At 42.2% G+C, this 22,409-nt stretch overlaps 1 protein-coding gene across 1 annotated transcript; it reads right to left on the bottom strand.

The window, feature by feature from the left end:
• Window positions 1-531: 531 nt before the first annotated feature.
• usp12b (ubiquitin specific peptidase 12b) lies at window positions 532-22,087 on the bottom strand. Its single transcript, XM_005946855.2, has 10 exons — window positions 21,911-22,087; window positions 17,149-17,229; window positions 16,846-16,929; window positions 15,708-15,837; window positions 14,866-15,161; window positions 13,726-13,802; window positions 13,548-13,631; window positions 10,845-11,042; window positions 8,462-8,540; window positions 532-3,789 (listed from the first exon to the last, which is right to left on the bottom strand). The coding sequence occupies exons 1-10, from the start codon at window positions 21,956-21,958 to the stop codon at window positions 3,688-3,690; spliced, it is 1,179 nt and encodes a 392-aa protein (XP_005946917.1). The 5' UTR covers window positions 21,959-22,087; the 3' UTR covers window positions 532-3,687.
• Between the last annotated feature and the right edge of the window lie 322 nt (window positions 22,088-22,409).

Genomic DNA, 22,409 nt, shown 5'->3' with positions numbered 1-22,409 from the left:
GAAATCCACAAGCTCACATTATTTTGTAACATATTTTGGCTGCTCTGTGCTACGGACATAAAACCTGAATGATGATAAAAAAGTGTCACTTTTCAGAGCACTTAAATCACTCTCTGAAGAAATGAAAATTACTCTGCAGTATTTGGGGGGATGTGATACGCCTTCAAGACTCAACCTGAATTCCCTTACATTTGTTTACTTTTTACCTCTGGGAGTCAGGACTTTGTGCCAGGTTGTGGTAAAGTGAAAACACTGTACAGCCACAAGCATGAATGCTGTTACTTTCACTAAATTGCACGATTGAAGGACAAAATGACAAGTTTTCTGACAAATATTTAAAAGTGCTTTTCAGTTTTAAAAGCGGAGACAGCGACTTCACCGTATTGCGATGCACCCAAAATCCACATGTCACAGGTCAAGCAGCAGCCCTATTTTTTTATTTTTTTTTTTATTTGACTGTACATGTTAACATTCAAAACTCAACAGCTATGTAATATAAACACCTTAAAGGCTGCATAGAGCTTTTTTTCCCCAAATCCGCTTTGCATCTGCTGCAGCTCTGTTACGAAGGAGTGATAGCATGGAGGCTTATCAGCTCGGGAGTGTAAACTATACAACAAAATAACTAAAATTGGGTAAAAAAAAAAAAAAAAGGTAACTATATTTGGTTTGTGCAATTAATAAGAAAATAACGGAGGCGGAAAGGGTTAACCCACAGCTGGAAAGCGAGACCAAGGCTTTAAAAAGGCTTCTGCTTCTCCTCAGATCAACTCAATCAAACCCTGTTTGTAAGTTTTAATTCTGTTTCTCAAAGTTGGCAAGTTTAAGATCTTTAAATATTTGGTCTTCATCATACTAGAGAAACGCAGTAATTTGAAGACCTGAGTTCAAACACGCAGTCAGGTATGCAAGAAAATATGTCAAACATGTTGTGACCCTTAAAATCTTAAATTCTGAAAGTTTTATTTGGAAGCAACTGGAAGATGTGACGCTGGACTTCCAGACATTTTAAGGACAAGAAAGAAAAAAAACCCCGAAAAAAAACCCCACTTCTGTGTGCTGTGACTGTACTGGACACACAGCCCTAGAGACCAGCTGGCGGCATTTGGCAACCACTGGTTGCTAGGGAAAATTGTATGTTCCTAGATGGGCTGGCAAGTTGTTTGCTCTCAGTAGCTAGCATGGAGCTGGTCCCAAAGAGGTATACGGCGCTGAACCGAATGCCCCTTTGCGATTTCTTTGGTTGCTAGCAGGTTGCCATGGTGACCGGTAATTTGCATAAAGGACTCAAAATACTCGACAGCAACTGCAAAATGTGTGACGCAAACTGGAAACCCGAGACCTTTAAAGTCAAATATCGATAAAGCGACCACAAGTTTTGGATGCAGTACTCTGGCAAAAGCAAGCAACCACTTGCCAACTGGTTGGAGGATAAACTTTTGGTCACCAGATAATCACCGACCTGTCTGTAGGCCTGTGTGACTGAAGCCTTGCCAATCGGAATTCAGCACCACTAAGACGGCAGCAGAGCCCGTCAGCAGTTTTAAGATGAATCTGTAGTAAAGAGAGCTTGAAAAAGTTCTAAATGCAAACGGTGTCTCTCAGGTTTCTAACCCCTAATGGGGGGTCGACCCTTTGGAAGTAGTTGTTGTTTTTAGACATGAATAAGTGCAGTTTCTTCCTTAAAGCTGAGAAGACCAACATCACCGAGAACCCACACAAACACATTCATCTGTAATATCATCTGAAATTAGAAGAGAGAAAGTAAACATAAATCGTGGTTATATTCGTGAATTTTACTATGTAACCCACTTTTACCCCTCTAAAGGAAGACTGCAGTTAATCATTTTTTGTCTAACCTACCTACATATGCAAGTTTTACTTTTTTCTTTTTTAACTAAGGAAGAAGAAATCCTGCCCAAAATTATCCAGTTATATGTGATCACTTGAAGCACTACTTACTGGAATCACTAAACGCTCAGCTGATTAATTAGCTTCAATCAGCTGCCCAGAGTAGCGCTAAAATTCAAGTAACTCAATTTAGCCCAGGCTGCAATTTAATGAGCATTTCAGAAACAGTAAGATAACCACGATGCAGCTCATCTCCCAGGATGCTTCGCCCCTAAATCTGAAGCTGCTGTTGATGCTGAGGAGGGGAAGCCATTTAAAAGCGGCCGAGACAAACATGCGAAAGAGACGGTCTTACTGCAATAAAATAAACCGTGTAGCCGAGCATCAGCGGATCACATCCGCAGACCTTTAGCATCACTCAGCGTTACCAAAGGCTGCAATTTACGATTCTGGAGTGGAAAACGTGTTATGTAAAAACCTGACTGCCTGCCAGAGCTGCAGCTGCACGAAAAACACTTAAGCCAGAGTCAAAATTGGCGTGGCTGAAACTGCGAGATGAACCAGCTGTAGAAGGGTAAAGGCGTGTGTGCGCAGAGAGGCATCCATAAGCACATGAGACAAACTCGACAAACTTCGACACTGCGTGTCGTGTAGTGTGTAAAGTGGATATCAGAGCTGACTTAAAGGAAAAAAAAAAAGCACTAGTCTCATAGTGCGTCCCTTTAAAAAGAAAAAGAAAAAGTACAAATGTGCATATTGTGGCATCTTTAAAAAAGTCAGACATGTTACAACAACACATCCTCGAGAGCAAAGGAGCGTGTGCTTGCTGTCAAAACCATGAGAAGCTGGCATTTTAAAAATTAGCTTATGCTGTTGAAATACTTCCTTTGAGCTCTTTTCCCTCCCCCACTGTGGCACCACGAGTGGCTTTAGACACTCTAGACGCTCTGGAATCTAGACCAGGACTGTTGGTGATCCAAAGGATTGGATTAAAAAATATAACATGTGGCAAAGTATTCTTTTCTTTAAACAGAGTTGTTTAAAAAAATTATTTAAGCTGCAAATTGTACTTTTGGTCAACAGGTTTCACTTTTTTCTCTTTATTTTTGTAGTTAAGAATTTTAAACCTTAAACAAAGAGCCTTACTCATGAGTGTGGGGAACATTTCAGCTCCATCAGCACCTCCCTGGTGGCTGGTTTCCATTTCAACCATCGCCTGTAACACTGCGCAGGACGCGATTGGCAAAACTTCACTATACAAAACACCGCAAACTATCATCCAAGCGCCGCGCTCACATTCAAGCCGTTCACTCACTACAGGTAGTGTCAGTGGTTTTGCTGTGACAGGTGGGACGTTAAAGGAATCTTTGGGGGAGTTGCGTGTCAGTGCAACAAGCCACAAAAAGGGCCGACTCGGACCTTAACCCCCCGACACCAGTTGCATCCAAAACAGCTGGTTGTGCCGCATCATCTTCTCCTGCTCGTCCTCCACATGTCAGCCTCTTGGATTGGTCAGTCTGCCCACAGTGCAAAGCGAGTGTTGTGGAATCTGCCGGGGGTGGGGGAGTGGGGGGGTTCTAGTGGATGTTTTTTTAAAATATATTTTTAAGGTGCTCTGCTGCAGCAGTGTGGACACAGAGGATTTGAACGGTAATCCAGAAGGCTGTAACAAGACCTGCCGCACACATCTCAACCCGTCCCGAGTGGCACTCCAGTGTAGCTCCGCCTACAGGAAATTAGCCTGGATACTTAAGTGAGGGCGGAGCAGGTGGCTGCCATAAGCCCCTCCCCCCTCTGTTGAGTGACAGTCTGTTGGGGACTTACGACCGCCTTGGTTCAGTCTCTCGACTGGTAGAACAGGATGTATCCTGACTCAGAGTTCTTGGAAATGTCCGAGGTCAGACCGTAGAACTCCTCGATCGCCTGCGCGTCAATTTTCTACGAGAGAAGACGACAACAGAGGTTAGAACCCGTATCAGGATACAGTAATAACCTGGATCTGGTTCTCCTTGTTTTTGCTTTCAAAGCAGTGTTAACTTCACTGGCCAATAGGTTTCCAACACACCCCCCCCATAAACAAAAGACAATAACTGAATAAAAACTTATACAAGAGGACCGAAACCATGATGAAACAAGAGTATACACATGGACAAATGAGACGCTGTAACTCTCGCCGGTTAAAACTTTGATACTTTATATTTTAGTAAGCTGAATCAAACTCAGCTGTAGTCTATTAAACTTAGCACAAGAAATGTGTCTTCGTCAATTATTCCAACGGCCCCGTAAAATGAAAATGCAATGTCATATATCAGTTTTAAAAATATATATATATCTTACAAAAAAGAAAGGAAAAAAAAGATTTACGAAACTTATTCTGCAAAGTTACCTAATTTTAGGCATTTAAAAAAAATAAAAAATAAAAAATCATTTGAATGACAGTTTCTTGCATTTTCTGACCATGATTTTTAGGGCATCTCTCCTCATTCATTTGGACAGAGGCTTCAAACTAACTATCCAAATATCTGCAAAGATGCACAAGTGGGAAGAAGAGTTTCTACGAGGATCCAGTCATAAAATGTGAGAATTAATAAAGTGCGGTTTAAAATGATCAATTTACTTGCGCCATTTTAGTAAATGTGTGCATAAATAAGGAACGAAGAAACAATATGTTTATATGGAAGGTTTTGTGTGCACAATTCTCAAAATGAATAAATAAATTACCATTTATTTATTTTATTGTACCGTTTTATCTTCATTTTATCTTGTTTTCTGAATGTCCCTTAAGCTTTTCTAGGGGTTTTTACATCTTTTGTTATTGGATGTCGTCTCTGAAAATTCGTTTTACATTTTCCACCGTGGTTGAAACATACCCTATTATAAGCACATCTAGTCTTGCTTATATTGATAATTGATGAATATTGTCTGGCTCCTATTCAATCCAGCAGTTTTCTGGGTTAAGTAAAGTTATGGGAGCTAGAAAACAAAAGCTGCACTTTTGGAGTGAAAGATATCGGCGTCATAATTGTAGAAAACTAAATAAGTTTGAGTTCCACGAGGAAACAGGCAAATGGCAGAAACAAGCAGCCAAAAGGGATCAAAATAACTTATCAGAAAAAGAGTTCAAGCTAAAATATAAAACAGAGAGAAGCATGCAGAGTAAATCTCCACAAACCATAAAAAATAAGTTAATCTTTCTTCTCTGCAGACTCAGCAGAATCTTCCAGACCAGATGTCTGAGCGGGCCAAAGTCCCGCTGTAGTGGAAAAATACTGTGGAGTTTATATCAGTTTTAACCATCAGTCCCTGATGACTGACTGAGCTCTTTCCTGCAAACAGCAGGGTGATGTCTCCTACTGCCGAGGAGATTTAAAGCAAAATAAACCATTCTAACTGGGAAAATAACGTGTACGTTAGATATTTGATTTGGCTGAACTGCTACTGCGAATGCACAGAGAGGAGCACATGTGTTCAAAATGACCTCCAAATGCTTGAAAGTATTTTCTAAAACACTAGCTGTGACCTCTCGTGCTATAATATAACCAAATCAAAGCCTGTGTGACTATATAAGGAAAAACCAAACATTACAAGCATCATAAAAATGAATATTTTGGAGGCACAGGTGTCCTGGACTGCATTAAACTGTTTCACCTCAAAGTGCACCCCGACTGTAGATGTGTTTTACATGCCTCGTTTTCTGTCTTTTTCTATCACCCCTTTAGTATAAGGCAGTAAGGCTGAGCAGCTTAAAACAGATGATTATATACAACTAGAACTTTATACTTTTTCCCTCCGATTATGCTAATTAACTGTGATACAACATGGATGTGAGTATATCAACAAAAAGCTGCTTGAAGCTACAGAAAACTACACAAATCTGTAAAATGGTAAAGTTAAAAACACACACACACACACACACACACACTATTAAAAAAAAAAATAAGGACAAACTGCAGTTAGTTTTGTGGCTTTAAGTCATCGCTGTAGGTCAACCCAACAAACATAACAGTTTAAAAAAAATATTATATAAAATATATATTTTTATATATGCTGTTGTGTTTTATCCAACTTTCCTTGTGTTTTGTGTAATTTTGCAGCATTTTTCTATTTGTAGGTGTTTTGTTAAGCTGCAGTGCATGTGAACTCTCAGAGCCACCGTACAATACTGTCAGTTATTCTTATCCAACTGTATAGAAAAGTCTTGCAACGGCTAACGCGAACCAGTTCATTCAGCATCCAGTTGGAACGGATGTACAGTGTTGGGAAGGTTACTTTTAAAACTTATTCCACTACAGATTACATGCCCCAAAATTTTTTTTGTAACGTATTCCGTTACTCAATGAGAGTAACGCATTCTGAATACTTTGGATTGAAGGTTACTCGCCATACCAATACCAACTAGAGTTTTAAATACTAATAGATAATAGATATTAATGAGTAACAGTAGGGTGGACATTAGGTAAGGCTGCACTTTTTGCAGCGACCTCGTATAGAAAACTATTGCGCGTATATAAAACAGGTCCGCGGCTCCGAACAGTAGCAAAGGGACCTCTGGCTAATACGTCGGGTTCATGTCGGGCTCGTAGCCAAAAACTAGCTTTACTTTGTTGTCTGGGTCAAGTTTGCTAGCGAGAGACAGAGAGAGGCGTTGAAAGGCTGCTCCAACGGGACTTATTGTTTTTGGAGGAAAACACGAACACGGTGTACAGTCGAGTCTTAATAGCTTACTTACAACCGGACTGCGCTGCCCATGAGGCTACATTCTTTAGGGCGATGCCTGTAACACTCTGCCTACTGCATTCATATTAAATCATTTTCTGAACAATAATTTTTAAAAATATTTCTCAGCAGAAATATTTCTGCTGAAAGGGCATAGCCTAATATATGAAACAGGAAAAGACTGCTGTGTAATCCCTTTATTTCAAAGTAACTGTATTCTAAATACCACCTCTTTAAACGCTAACTGTAACAGAATACAGTTACATACAAAAACAAAATACAGTACATATGCAGAGACCATTCTCACCAACTTCTAATGCAAACGCAGTTCTTTTTCTCCCCCCATAAGCAGGCTCCGAACACGACAGAAAGCCTATCCCATCTAGGGACGCAGCAAAATAAGCCTTTTCCTTGTAAATAACACTGTTAATAAAAATAACTACTCCTGACGTAGGTTATTTGAGAATTAATGAAGGACGCTAACACTGGCTGAGACTGTACATCTGCAGATCAGTGTCTCATTTACCACTAACTACAGACTAAACGTCAGCAAGCTCTGGAACGCCTCATCGTGACGACTGCACAGCCAGCGAGCTGCTGATAGTTTGATTGCTGTGCCATACCTTTCCCTCTGGCATCAAGAAAGAAAAACATCAGACTGAAAGGTTACTTCGCTGAAACACAGCAGCACGCCGAAGCTTAGGCCGCGTGATGTGGCGGGCCGCCAGTGGCTAAAGAGCTACAGCAGGCCATCGGCTCACACTGCAAACTTAGCAGAGCTGCACTCCCTGTATGGCAGGGATATAGATGCTGGCAGATCTCCCTGTTTGGATTGATGGTTCATCAAAGTGTCACCATGTTATTTAATGTTTTTAAAGTGCTGCGTCTTTTCCTTGCTGACATGTCAGCTACCGAGATGACAGCGTGCTGAGTGGAGCTGGGAAACCGTTTAACGGGGGCTGAGCACTATCACGCTCCAAGGATGTCAGACTGTTGTTACTATGTAGACAGCCATGTTTTCCCTCCGCTGTCGCCACATCAGAGAGGAAAGCAGATGGTTTTGCAGCAGAAGCACACGGGTAATCAGCAGAACGGCAACTTCATGACAACCAAACTCATCGGAGGGGGAGGAAGTGAAATCATTAGCTGCTGTGTAAAAGTTCAAAATAACAAAAAAGCATATTCAGCCTCTATGTCTGCACCACCTGCTCAGAGACGGTGAAAATTAAAGGAGGAATGAGGGCTGGAGCACACAGAGAAGCAGTCTCTCATATTTGTAATGTAAAAAAAAGTCCAGGTCATCTCAGTTTATAATACTACGACTGAGATGAGTAATGATTCAATTAAGAGAAGGTACACAGTGACCATGAGCGAGAAAGGAGAAAGATAAATGTCCAATAAAAGCAGGTATGTTCTCATCTCTCATCTTTTTTCCTTAATGGACACTTTTATCCACCCGTCATCATTTATCCCCATCGCTAAACCCAATTTCAGCTCCTCATCAGGCTCAGGTATGCAGGTCGGCCCGCTGCAGGAAGTCCAGACAAAACATTCGGGAGAGCCAGGATAGACTGTGAGCCTGGAATTCCTGTCTGGTTTTGGATTAGATGGGAAGCTTATGTGGAGATGGGAATTTTAATCTTTCAGTCGGTGCTCAGTCTGATGTGAGCTGAAACGCTGATGCTCAATTTAAACAGTTCACACTTGTTTTACCACCTTTAAACCGATCTGGTCTTTTTAAGGGGGTCTGTTAGACTCATTATGATCATTTCCAGCTCTGCAGTTTTATTGGCTATGCTTAATGTGAGCATCTGCCACTGTAACAGCACAAAAAAAAGAGAAAACTACTTATAGACGTCTGATTTCCTGTAAAATGCAGAAGATCGCTTCTCACCTCTACGATGTCGTCGTCAAACAGCAGCCAGAAGCCGTGGCTCTTGACGATGGTGATGTAGTGTCCGCGGTTTGGACCGCTGCAGGGCACAGACACAGAGACGCATTAAGAAATAATACAGCAGAGTCATGATGACTCTCATCATCCTTACTGCCAGCGTGGTTTTGTTTTTGGTAGTGTTTGTGGGTCATTCTGTGTTAAACACGACAGCTGGAAAAGTTTTGAATGAATTCTGATAAAACTTTGTGGGGGTGTCGAGCAGGGTTATGTTAACAACCCATTACAATTCGGCTTACATCCAGTAAAGTCTTCTTAATGATTTATTGGTGGCAAACTGACAAAAAGCCTGATAACTTGTAAGTGTGCTGTTTTTTTGTCAACATTTAAAAAAAAACAAAATGCAACATTTGACCTCTGACCTCTCCTTCAAGGTCAATAGATTGACCTTCAGATCAAACTGATAATAAAGAAATAACAGAGAAAATTAGATCTATTTAAAACTATAGTATTACCTGTTGACTAAGTATTGTCAAGAGAATGAGCTCTCTGATTTGAAAAATGTGTAGTCTAAGAACATTATTACCTACTCCTACATAAACTCCTCATCCTATAAATACTATAAATTTTAAAGAAATTCTTCTTCTTCTTCTTCGCAAAGTCAGAGATGGATTATTTTTTAAAAACTGGGGGAAAAAAATCATTTATTGTGAAAATGTTTTGCTGTTTTTTGTTGTTTCACGTTGTCAAAAGAGACCAAAACATTGGTGATGAACCGACGCTGCTGTTAGAAAGATGTTCACATCCACACGCAGCACAGCACGAGACAGTCTTTGTGTTTATCCAGGACGTCTGTCCTCCTGAGGAAAGCTCCGGTGTTAGATTACATCTCATCTGCAGGAGGAACATAGTCGAGTGACTAATGACTCGCACATGCTCGCTTACACATCAGCTGACGTCAACTCATCGGCCGACCGGACTTAGCGAGCCAATGGACACCGATTCAAACAACGAGCGGCCCGAGGCGAACCGCAGCAATGCAGTGTTTACAGGGACACATGGACTTCTTTCCTCTTTATATCTTTATCCAATAAATATCTGATGAATGAGTTAATGAGCAAAGTATTTTTCTAATTTAAAAAAAAAAAAAACGAATAACTTTAGGAATATTCCCTCTGTCCTCTGAAACAGAATCAAGAGACAAATTACTTAAAACCAGATGTTTCCAAACATATTTCCATATCCTTTTATTTAGTGCATAATTGAAGGTTTAAAAGAACTTTCTGTAAAATTTAAAACTGTTAAAAAACTCCAAAGTCAATTAAAACCATCATAAAAATGTGAGTAAACAGCAGCTGTGACTCAACACAAAAATATCTGTGTACTGTGTTGCAAAGATATCGACTGAAGATCAACTAGGCTGGACTTTGGGGCAACGCCAATTTCAACCACAAGATGGCGCAATGAGTTACTTGGTTACCTAAAGTTACCTTTATTTAACCAGGTAGCTGATTTTTATGCACAGTGGCAGCTTAAAGCATAAAGTAAAGCTTCTTGAGAGAAAGAATATCTCAAATTAAATAGCAGTGTGTTATGTGAAAACATCTACTGATATGCTGCCCCCTGGAGGTGAAGTGTTAATTAAATTTTGCTGTTAACAGAAAACCCAAGCCTCAACACATTAGATCAGGTACATACAGTCGATAAAGCTGATGTGGGTAGTACAAATTATAAATGTTTTACATTGTAACATCTGACACTACCGTAATACTACCAAGTGCATTTAACGTGATTGACCACACCACAGCTACCATAATGACATCCATCAGTGTTTGAAGTCGTGTTTTGAAGCCTTGAGGTGACCGTTTCCATGGTCGACATCTCGGTCTTTTAAAATTTGGCGTAATGAACTGCACGGTGGTTAACACCGTTGCCGCACAGCAGGAAGGTCCTGAGTCCAGGCTGAGGTCTTTCTGTGTGGATTTTGCATGTTCTCCCCATGTATGCGTGGGTTCTCCCCAGGTACTCCCAAAGACATGCAGTTAGTTGGTTAGTTAATTGATCAATCTAAATTGGTTGGGGGAGGGGTGCTATTTATATGCAATATCAGAGTTTTAAGTGTTTCTATAAGTATTAAATGGTTTTATAATCATTCAGCAAATTACTCTCATATAATGTGAACAATGTCTGCTCCTCGGACTGTTATGAAGACTAAATGACTCATTTCAACAAGACTGTTTACAAGCTTGATCTGCTCATTTTTAACCATACAACACAAACTAGACTAGTTTGTGCTCTACTGCACGTCTTCCACTCATGCAGCTGCAAACATTCACATCAAGTTCAAGACAAAAAATTTAAAGTGAAATAAAACTATAAACTCTACCTGCCACAGTGCACGACGACAGCCACCAGGTCGTACAAACGATCCGGGTTGGTTGCGTCCCCAGACGTGTTGAAGAGGCGGAGCTCCAGGGGGAAGACAACGCGATAGGACAGTTTGGTGTAGCGGTGCAGCTGGTCCATGTATTTAAAGCGCTTTAGGTGGAGGGCGAGGATCATGGGTAGCTTCTTTACCCTCATCCTGAGTGAGAGAGATGAGAGAAATATTGATTTAAAATATATTTATTTCAGAGCAGAAAAATCTTTATCTTTGAAGACTGAATTGTTGGATGAAAAAAAAAAAAAAAATAAAAAGAACCTTTTCATTTCGAAATTACAAAAAGCAGAAACACAAAAAAGGCGCGCAGTACGATCGATCTTTCCCCAACAAAAACCGAGAGGCTGAAAGCTTTCCACGCCAGTCCACAGACCTCCTGTCAGGAACGAGGAGCACGTTTTGTGTTCCTCCCCCTAATTTGGGAGAACCTTTTTCGTTTGTGCTGCTCTGCACGCTGCAGACGCTGGTGTCGGCATGGGCCTTTCAAGCTAATGGATGGTGCTTGGTGCACTCTCAAGAACATTTGATGGTACGTATTTAAAAAAACAAAACAAAAAAAACAAAACGTGGCGCCGTATGACGGACGCCATCGCGAGCAGAGAAGAAGACAAAAAGAAACTCATATCAAAGGGCAACACTGACAGAAGGACATCCAGCTGCTGTTCAGTAGTTAATAATAGACTTCGCATTAGACTGACGCCCATGACGAACTTCTCAGAATGTAACAGGAAGGCAATGGTTGCTATAGCAACATCAGATGTGGTTTGTAGGGTACCGTCTAATGGAACAAATTTGTCCACTCAGAGAAACTTTCAAGTGGTTGTACTGCACTTACAGCTGTGTGACAGTTACAGGCTGTGATAACCGCTCCTACAGTCTGCAAAGCACTACAGCCCGGCACCGTCAGCGCCGGGTTTATCAAAACTCAAACATCAGTATTCATGGAAAACCAGTGTTTGGTCATCATGCAGCGACACAGCAGCTGCTCTGAACAGAGTCAGCTGATAAAATGCACGAGCTCATGCTTCAGCGATGATAGACTGATGGAACTCTGATGGAATAAAAACAAGAAAGTGACTCGTCTTAGATTTTTACTGAACAAATTACAGTTTATTTAACCCTCTCAGGCTCAAACAAAACTTTTTGTTGCTAATGCACAACCTAGTCCTGCAGTGGTACTTCTGAGTAAAAAAAAAAAAAAATCATAAAATATGTATGTGGGGTAATCAGGTTGTTAGTTTTTAACTGTTGCAAATTGGCAACGCCTGCCTGGAGAGGGTTAAAGACCGTCTGATACGTTTCAATTTTACGTGTAACAAAACCTCAAGCATGCCCCCAAGAGCTTCCGATTATGCCTGAAGGTGCTTCTACCACCACTAAGAATATATAACTAATTAAAATGTAAATTTAACTGCAGTTATGGCTCCCAACATCAATTACATTTGAACAAGTTGGTTTTGTGGTTTCTAGAGATGTGCTTTTATCTCTTCTTTAACCCTATAACTGCACCATGTTTGATACGTGAGCTTGTGAGGCCGCTTTATCATCAGTGCTGGGTTTATTTCAGAGCTTAGCCAAGATGGAAAGTCTAGTAATGAGTGACAAACGTAGCTTTTCTTAAAAGTTCAACAAATGCGTGGCGTTTCAAAAGCTGCAATTATGATTTTCTGTCCGACTCGACCACCTCAGCGAGAGTTTTCCATGTCAACAAAATGCTTTATGTACTTGAGTCGCCACAGGTTGTGTACAAAAACAGAAGGAAAAAAATTACAGCGAAATCTTGGATATGCTTACACACACACACACACACACGCGCACGCGCGCACACGCACGCGCGCACACGCACACACACACAGAACTGCATAATGACTGCTCGCAGTGACCAGAGTGCCTGTCACAATCATAATCTGCAAAAAAAAAGCAAGTAGGATTTTTGCACGACAACGACACAAGCCCACACACACACTCTCTTGAGTGCATCGCTGACACGCTCGCTAGCCGTGCTCCACATGACATGAAGCGCAAACGGTGGCTGGAAATAGCTGACGCGGTTATACGGTGGAAAAGCAGGTGGTTAAAAGTTATGCTTTTGTCACTGGAAATAATGCTGTGCCACTAATATTTTACTGTAATGCTGCTGCTGGCACCTGATGGTAACAGTTCAGACTTCGACGTGGGCAGCATGCCGTCTATGGCAGCGGCTCATTGATAAAGGATGTAAAAAGCCCTGCAGTTACTTACATTCGGAAATGCTGCAGCCTGTGAGCAGCAATAGCTGACGAAACGTTCAGTATTTTCATCCTGCATCATCAGAAATGCCATCAACGTTCATTTACTTCACAATAAAGTAAAGAAACACATTTTTGGCACTTGTTTTTAATTTAGGGCCCGTCAGAGACCTTTTCATACTGGATTTCATTGTTTACATTAGCTTCTCTGCACCATCTGAAAACCTGCTGAGACCAGCAGATCCTACAGCATGAAATGTATGCACTTAACAATCAGGGGGAAAAGCCTTTGTGAAAGAGTTCCCTGGTAAGAGCTCTGTGTGCTATCTGAAGGTCAAGTAACAGAGCTGGTTTAAAGGCAGCAAAAACAAAAGGTGATGAAAGAAAATCAGAAAAGTCACGTGATGATGATGTCACTCACCTTTTCTGGGCTTCCTGTTTGCTGCGACACTGCTCGCAATAATACTTGTATTCACTGCATAACGTCTCTGTGTTACTGAAGCCCCTGATGAGCAGAAACAAACGCCGTCACTAAGATCAGCCAGCATCCTTTAATCGTTCTTTTATTTATTTATTGATCGCTAATAAATTCGGCGTACCTGAGACAGTGCGTGATCGACGTGTTCTGCTCCACATCCACAGACAGATCCAGGAAGTCCTCGTCTTTGCTGCTCACCTGAAACCAAAGCAAAGGGCGAACGCCCAAGGTCACATGGTGTGTCGTTATGACAACGGCATTAATGACCTGATCGGTTAAACGAGCAAAGTGGAAAATTAAGATAAAAATTAATACTCAGTGTCTCACACAGATTTTACCTGTAGTCAGATTAATGGCTTGCTGAGAGCTGGGTCGAGTTTCCTGTGTTACAAGAGGCCCTTCTTTTAAAACACCGCGCTAACATAGACTGAACGCAGGTCCAGACTTTTGGGTTAAAATCATCTGGAAGTGTGACGCTTTCAGCGATTTGTTTATTTACAGCTTATTCTAAGTGTCATATTGATTCTATTTAATATGGGCAAGCTGTCAATCTGCACCTCACTGAAACCACTGATTGAACCACAACAGTTTGCAGTCATCACAAATAAACAGCAGCACTGAGCTTGGTGATAAAATATTTAACTTCAAAAGTTTATTTTGCCCCTCTGTGTGCTAATCTCATTTGCAATGCTGTTGCATTCTTCTGTTTCGTGTTCTTTGGAGATTTGACACTATTTTATAGTCGCATGTCTCTGACTGGAGGACGTGACTGTTTTGTGCAGAAGAAGAGTCATATAACCTGGGAAGGGTTTTCACATGAGCCCACAGGAAGCCCTGCTTTAACACAGAAATTTGATGACCCCCATCGTCATACTTCTTCACACCATCATCATCTCTGACTGGGGTTTCAGGTTTTAGAGAACCAGATAACACAAAGAAAGCCTGACTTTGAACTTGGACAATTAAGAATATGATTTGCTGAGACTGATTTTGGTGCTACAGCCAGCTGGAGGCAGTCACAGATACACAAGACATGGGCCTTCACAAACACTCCAGAATACACACTCTGTTTGACAAGGGAACAATCAGGGAACAGTCTGGACTTCCTGGAAAACTTAACTATACTATAGGATTTGGATGAGAGGGCCGTTCCTCCATAGACTTTACTTTAATTGACCGTTAAAAAGAATTCAGGTTTAAAGTCACGCCCATCTTCTTATACTGATCTGCAGTTCAAACTCCGAGTACTCGAGCCACTCACAGCTTCACAGTTGAGGCAGCGCGTCTCGTTGGTCAGCGTTCCTTGGAAGATCTCGTGCACCCAGGTCTGCTGCGTCTCCTTCCCTCCTTCCACTTCTCCACCTCCTCCTCCTGATTCGCTACTGCCTCCTCCTACTCCCCCTCCTCCTCCGCCCACTCCTCCACCTCCATTCTGAACCAGTTTTCCGTTCTGCTGCCGCTCCTGGCTCTTCTCCTCCTGGAGAAGGTCAGCGATGGTGTTGAGAAGGTAGTTGAGGAATTCGTGGGCGTCCTGCTGCATGTAGTTGTCAAACAGCTCTGAGAGGAACAAAATAAAAATAGCAAGCAGAACGAAACAAACAGAAAACATAAAGATATATAGAGGCGTGAGAATAGAGAAGTGGAAAGAGGAATATAGGAAATAACAGACGTGAGAAGAAAAGAGAACAAAGAATAAAGAGCAATCAGAATGCTGGCAATGAGAAATATAGCAAATCAGGAGCCTGTCGTCTTCTCCTACATCTGCTTTCCCCTTCAGGATCTGGCTGACAATTATATTTCTTCAGCTGCGATAACCCTCCCCTTCCTCTCATTCTTTTCCTTTCCCCAGTCCATCTGCCTCATCCCCTTTCTCCCCCGCCAGCCTCAGCTGTGCTCGTCAATAGTGAGAGGAAGTGGGGTTAAAACAAGCGACTGACGGAGGAAAGTCTCCGATTTTACTTCGACTTTTTTTTTTTTCTTATTTCGTACACAAACAGCAGCTGCACAATCTGGCAGAGCTGCAGAGTCGAAGCGTTCGACCTCAACGAATATTCTTTCTGAAAAAAGGAAAAACAAAGTTCAGCATCATGCTGAGTCACTCACCATTTTCCTTTCTCAGCCGTGAGATGAATTTCTTGGGCGGGATAACGCCGACTTTCTTCTTCTGTGTGGCGATGCTGTTGAACAGGTCAGCCAAGCAGGTGAGCAGGGACTCTTTACGGCGAGGCTGCACCTGAAGAGAAGAAGACGGAGATAGTCAACGTTACGCTGTAAAAGCCTCAGCAACTCAGAGATAGTTTAACATTATCTTATGGTACTACACTAGCCTGAACCTTGATACTTGATCTACTCTATGGAAGTAAGGTTATGTGAACTATAGCAAAGAAGGAATGAATCGTCAGTTAACCTAAATCTTTCAATGATGAGGATGTACACATTCTGGACAGAGGGGAACGCTGGTTTGAGCGGGGGGGGCAAGGAGGCCATTTACAGGATAGACCATCTCTGAATCGAGGAGGGTACATCCTTCACTATCTTACATTGCTGTGATTGCAGCCATTCCCCAACTCTCTCTAAATGTTGACAAACTAAGCAATCTTATGGCTCCATCACAACAGAGTCAAAAGAGGACGACAACTTCCTTGCAACTAGTTTGCTCCGTGATTTCACTGAATTTTAGTAGTTGGTTGCCCAGATGTGGAGTACACAACACTTGCAACCTCTGGACAGGCCCAGGAGATTCTCATGGGATTAACTGCCAACGTGCAATTTAGTCAGTCTGCACTCATGAGGGCACTCATTGCTTGCGTCACATCTTTTTGCAATAGAAGACTTGACTCAGCTGTTTGAATTCCGGTTATGGTCCTACATAAAATCAAGGCTGTGGAGCCCCGGTGTAATTTTGCAGTTTGATAGCCGTCCTGCAGCAACTAAGTCAATATTTGTAAAGGAAGGCTTCTAAGAAATCCAGATCCAAATACAAATGAGTTCAAATAAGCTCAAATTAACACATTCAAAGAGGAAGTTGAGGCTATCAAATGGCTATAATGGTATACAAGATGAAAACCTATGAGAACCATTGCACCACAAACCAAGCACCAGATTTGGCTCAATTTAAACATCTGCTTTTTATGAAAACTTAAACGTGTAACTCTCTATCATATCAATATGGCATTTAGCTGTGTGTGCATTCTGTCAGGGCACCAGGTTTCATCTCAACAGTTCGTCTCTCATTACTTACCTTGTACGCCAGCACCTTCTCCCTGAACGGTCGACAGAAGTACAGAGCCTGCAGCACCGAGTTACAGTAGCAGGTGTTTCCAAACTAGAAAGAAAAAGGAACAGAGAGAAGGCCAGGGGATTTAGAGGAAGGCACATTTTCTGCTCGTTTACACCAAATAAGCCACAGCAGTACTAAAGAAGTGGCCTGACAACTAAACATCCGGTGTGAATCTTCAAACAGACGAACATGATTAGTAGCTGCTGGCTGTGCTCTGCAGTCTGCAGCAGGTAAACAGGTGCACGGCCACCACCAGATACTTACATTAACCAAGCCAAAGTAGTGTTCATTTACGGGAAACTGTTCCGGTCCAATCTCCTTTTCCAAGGCAGAGGCATTGGCGCCCTGCAAGCAAAGAATTAAAACAAGGAAAAGAATGACTGTTTTATTTATTATTTCCTGAACATTTTCATATTATTTTGGATGTGTAACAACTTGCAGTCAGTGTTTTTGTTTTAATGAAAAATGATCCATTAAAAACTTCCTTTGTCCTAATTTCCTCCTCAAAGTTTCCAGTTTTTCCTGCTCTGTTTTCTCTCTGCTCTGTTGGACTTTCAGCCATCTGCTTGCTGCAGCTTTGTTTTTCACTTCACATCCTCGGTTTCTGCATTTTATTTTCCTCTGCACACTGACGAGCCCCATTAATCACATCTACATATATGTAACCGTTTAAAAACATGCTGAAAAGCAATTTTCTTGATACCCAAAATGTGAACGCTGACTAAAGTGAGGGCAACACATTCCGTCAATCTAGAGGGATAGTGTTGCATGACTTGAACATAACCTGATGCGGTCCAGTTTATGTGTTCAGCATTAGTTACCATGGCGATCTAGCCAGGTAAAAAGAGAAGATGCCTTCTTGACACCGAGAACTCGGGACTTTAGGCTCAAAGACACAGACACATGACCACAATTATTCCCAATGTGTGCAAAAAGTTAGCAGTCTCGTTTCCTCTGAAGTATTTGTTACACAGACTGGGCCGCCCAGGTCGTCAAAGCAACTTTTATTCATCAAGATAGCAGTCGTATTTTATTGCCATCAGTTTGTGACTGAACGGGGGCGAGTTGACCCTTGGACTGATTGTGTCACAGCTGCTCAAAACTTAACGTCAGTTAACAAACTAGTGCAAACGAGTCTGATCGGAACGTCACAGATTTAAGGCAGAAATTTGAATCATTTTTTAAAATCCCTCCACGAATTGTGACGTAGCTTCTACAACGACAACTTAACCACAAAAATGACACAAGCTCATGGCAGCATAACCAGAACAAAACCAGCTGCAAACTGGTCGAGTCAAACCCACTACTGCACTGGCACAGCTGAATCAGGCCGACTGCTGTGTTTGTCAATTAGACAGCAAGAGTGACTGCCTGAATCTGACTGTTTGGAGACAAGTCGCCTAAAACCAGGAGACCTGCTGTGCAACTGCTCTGTGACTGTGGTGACCTGCAAGCTGAGGGTGTTCCACACCTCTGGTCGCTAGAACTGTTTTCAATTGCTGAGCAACCACCGATTTCTATTGTTGCAACGAGGCTGTAGCCCTGTTTTTATAGCTCTAACGTGACTGAAACATTAGTCCCACATTGATTAATCCCGCAATTAATCAAATTTGAACCCCCATCGTCATCAGGCCATAACTGGACCCTACAGAGGTCACACAGGTAGTCTAATTCCTCCAGGTCGGCCATTGCGAGAATGAGCACTTCCAGAGCTACAAAATGACCTCCAGCAGGACACTGGTGTGAATGTCTCTCACCAAACAATCAGAAACAGACTTCATGAGGGTGGCCTGAGAGCCTGACGTCCTTACACAACTCTACCACCCCACAGTTTTCTGTAGGTCGATCCTGATGTGGCATCCTTCCATTCCTCACACATTACCCAGTCCATATCATATTATAGATATTCAACATGACTTTTTTTCCCCCCGTTGAGAGCTGAGCTGTTTTCTTTGCAGTGCATTTTGCTTCTATACTTCCACTCAGGGCAAGCCTGCAAAGAAGCTTAAAGTAACATAACATAAAGTGAAAGCACTGCCCTGTTGATTTTGTTTTGTGTTTGAGCTGCAGTAGAATAAATGTTTTTTAAAAGAAGCACTGCATTTATGTGAAGTGCATTTTGACAGATTCGTAGCACAGCGTGGATGTGAAAGCAGGGCTGTGTTTACGTGACAGTGCAATAAAAACACTTCTGAATAACACTGACATATAACCCTGCAGTCCTGCTAGAAACCGAGGATTAAATTACACCAGCGGGGAGAAACAGTGCGAGGCGAGGGGCATGATGATGATGATGATGATGATGCTGCTGCTGCTAACGCTTTGTAAAGTCACAGACAAACACGACCCCCCGAGCAGCACGGGGCTGTAAACAAAAACAAGCTCACTGATCTCAGAAAGGCAAACAAAGACGACAGCAAACATCTGCGTGCAGAGTGAGACGGTCTAAGCGTGCTCTGAAATCACACATTTTAATTAACTCGTGCTTTCTTTTTTTGGGTTATGCCGATTCTGAAACGAGCTGCACTTCCTGCACTGGTGGAAATGAAAGTTGAAGTGAAGTCGGGGCAGCACGAAAGGCTGTTAGAAAACAGCGCGAGTGGAAACTCTTAAGTGGCTGTTTTGTCAGACACCGATCGGGTTTGTTAATCATGACGATCGGTCGGGAGGATGCTAGGAAAGCATTAGTCTGTCTGCCCTTTTCCTGCCCCCGTGCTCCGAAATAACTCGAGTCCACGAGATGAGCCGCGTCTGCTGCGTTTTAAAAGAAAATGAAGCTTCTTTCCTTTATTTCTGCGGATTTTTTTTGTAATCTTCCCAGCTCAAAATTAGTGTTTGAGTGGTGACCAGGCATGTAAGCATGACTGATCGGAATGTAACTTTGGGAATGAGTGTGTTTTATCTGCTCCCATCTTTTCTTATAAAGCGTGACAACGAGACTCATTTCTTCTGTCTCTCCTCAAAGTTCACACTTAACTACAAATATATCTATATCTACCTACTAGACCTCAAGCAGCTGCTCTCCCTGAATACACTTTTAAGGTGGTTTAAGTTGGACCAGGGTCCTGTACTACCAAACAGCGCAACAATCCGAGTAACGTTATTTACTTACTATTGACAAGTCAGCAGGCGGTCATGGCATATCTGTTAATCTCTAATCTCGAACTATCTGTTACCATAGTGATGTAGGCTAACCCAGGGTTAACCCTGGTACTTTTTTTTTTTATTGAAATCTCAGTAAACTAAACTGAAACTCTACAGTTTTGGTTCAGTTATTACTAACCCTGTTTGTTGAGGTTTTAGGCTTCATCGCGTGGAGCTTAGCTGTGTGCATGTTCATGCGTGTTACTAGTCTACGCAACTGCCATGGATTGGACAGGATTTTTTTTTTTTTTTTTTTAAATCTCACACCATATTATCCTGGTTCAGTTAAGGTTAGATTAAATAATTATTTTTCTTTTGAAATTTCCCGATACTCTGGCCACATAGTGCTACTCTCAGCTGCTCCCTTATTCACAATTAGGCCTCTGTAGCCTTGCATGTTAATTTGGCTGATTTTTCCCCCTCTCAGCCACAGAGGGGGATTTATGGTTGATTTATGGATCAAACCAGAGGATATTTTGCTTGTCAGGTGAATGTGTAAATAATAAGTAATTTAAGCTTCTACTTTTAAAAATACAAATCCACCTTCGATGGAAGCAAAGGCAGTTTGTTTCAAAGATGCACTTCACTGCTCTGTTGTGGAAACACCAACGCTCTGAACCCTGCAAAGGTCCTCCGCCTCACACGTCAAAGGCAGACGAACGCTTGAATTCGGCCGTGCCCCGCTGTGGCTTGTGCAGCTTTTGTTTGTGGCTTTCGCACTTTCCATACGACCAAATCAACTTTCTGTGGAAACAAGCACCATCCGGCCAGCACCTCGTAGCCCGCAAAGGTAGCAGAGACGAATCAAACTTTTTTTTTTTTCCTGTCTCGTAGATGCTGGGCTGTTACAAAACACTGGATAAGAGCTTACACACGGGAACAACAAATGAATGACAAAGACTGCAGCAGGCTTCTCCAAAGCATCTGTATCACCATCTGTCCTCCTCTGAAAGGTGCAGCACATGCAAACAGGACAAGTTACAGTCAGAGGTTAAGCTTGAAGCAAACGCAGAGCTGGTCACATTAACAGGAAACCAGGCAGTGTTAATGTCTCACGTTTTCACCTACAGCTTCTCTTTAACGAGTGGAGTGTGTCTGGGGAAATCTTATTTAACTCCTTACAAAGCATTACATGTGCAAACGTAAACATGGCTCCAGATCTGATAAAGAGGGCGGTATAAAAAAAGCAAAAAGAAAATGCACAGTCACACCCAACAACTTTGTTTTCCTTTAAACTGTCCGGACTCTTCTGCCTTGCTGAAGGCTTCTTTATTTTTTTATAGAAGTAAAGCCAAACTATTAGCAGGTCCACGGTGGGGGTTGGGGGGCATCCAGGGTGTATCCCATGACAGGAACTGCTGGAAATTTTCCACCAGTTACACATGAACAGGCAGCAGTCAGCTGGCTGAGCTGTTTACATCCGCCCATTGTCTGCCTATCACACCTTTGACTTACATACGCAATGGTACAACAACAACTTTATCATTTTGAAGGCCCGTAAATTTTATCCAGATGAGTCCCGAGACTGCTGCCGTGAGAGCTAGCATGCTAGGCTAGCTAGTTTTCGCCCTTCTCCGCGTAAACAAACCGAGGCTGGCTGTTAAAACACGCTTTGTTTCCCCGTGAAGCTCCTCTCCTCTTTCCATACAGAGGTGCAGGATAAGTACTGGTAAACTGATGCTCCTCGCAGGCTCTACAACTTTCCCGAGAAACCCTGACTGACTGATGTTTTTTTCTTCTTTTAATTATGTTGTCCTGTCTGTGAGGTTAGCGAACAGGCTAGCGGAGCAGCTACTAGCCTAGCGTCCCTGGGAGGGGGGACCGGACAGAGGCGCAGCGCATTCACGCCCCGCGGGTAAAAGCACCGGATTCGGCTTCTTACCATCGTACAAATCGAGGCGATCTTTCGGACTGTCATCAGTATTTCCATCCGTAAGCCGCCATGTTGGACCGAACCCCGATGGTGAAATAATCAGAGCCGCTGCGGCTGCAGAGTTCCGAAAGAGCTTTCTGCCCCTGTTTGATAAACCTGTCAGAGTACACGGACCGACAGAGGGCGCTTCCGGGGAGGGGGTTGATTTTCAAAATAAAATGGCTTAACGTATCCTTTACTGTTAAGCAGGTTTACAGGTGTGGTCAAAAGTTTTATTTTTTTCTTGGGCATGAATTTCACTGGCCATTTGAAAGCTTTAAATAATGTATTTTAGAGCTGTTCTTTTTCCTATCATTGTACAGTAGTAGCTAGCTATCAAGTTAGCTAGCTGCTAGACTCTATTGAGGGAAAATGAGGACAGTAGTAGGATAAAAAAAATGGTACAGTCGACTAGAAATAACCACCATAGTTAGTAAAAGTAAGAGTGCCACAGGTACGCTGTGAGAGG

The sequence above is a fragment of the Haplochromis burtoni genome, unplaced genomic scaffold, assembly GCF_018398535.1.
Source record: "Haplochromis burtoni strain Fernald_Lab_line unplaced genomic scaffold, NCSU_Asbu1 Contig_383, whole genome shotgun sequence".
Lineage (NCBI taxonomy): Eukaryota > Metazoa > Chordata > Actinopteri > Cichliformes > Cichlidae > Haplochromis > Haplochromis burtoni.
This window is presented reverse-complemented; position numbering and strand designations above follow the sequence as displayed.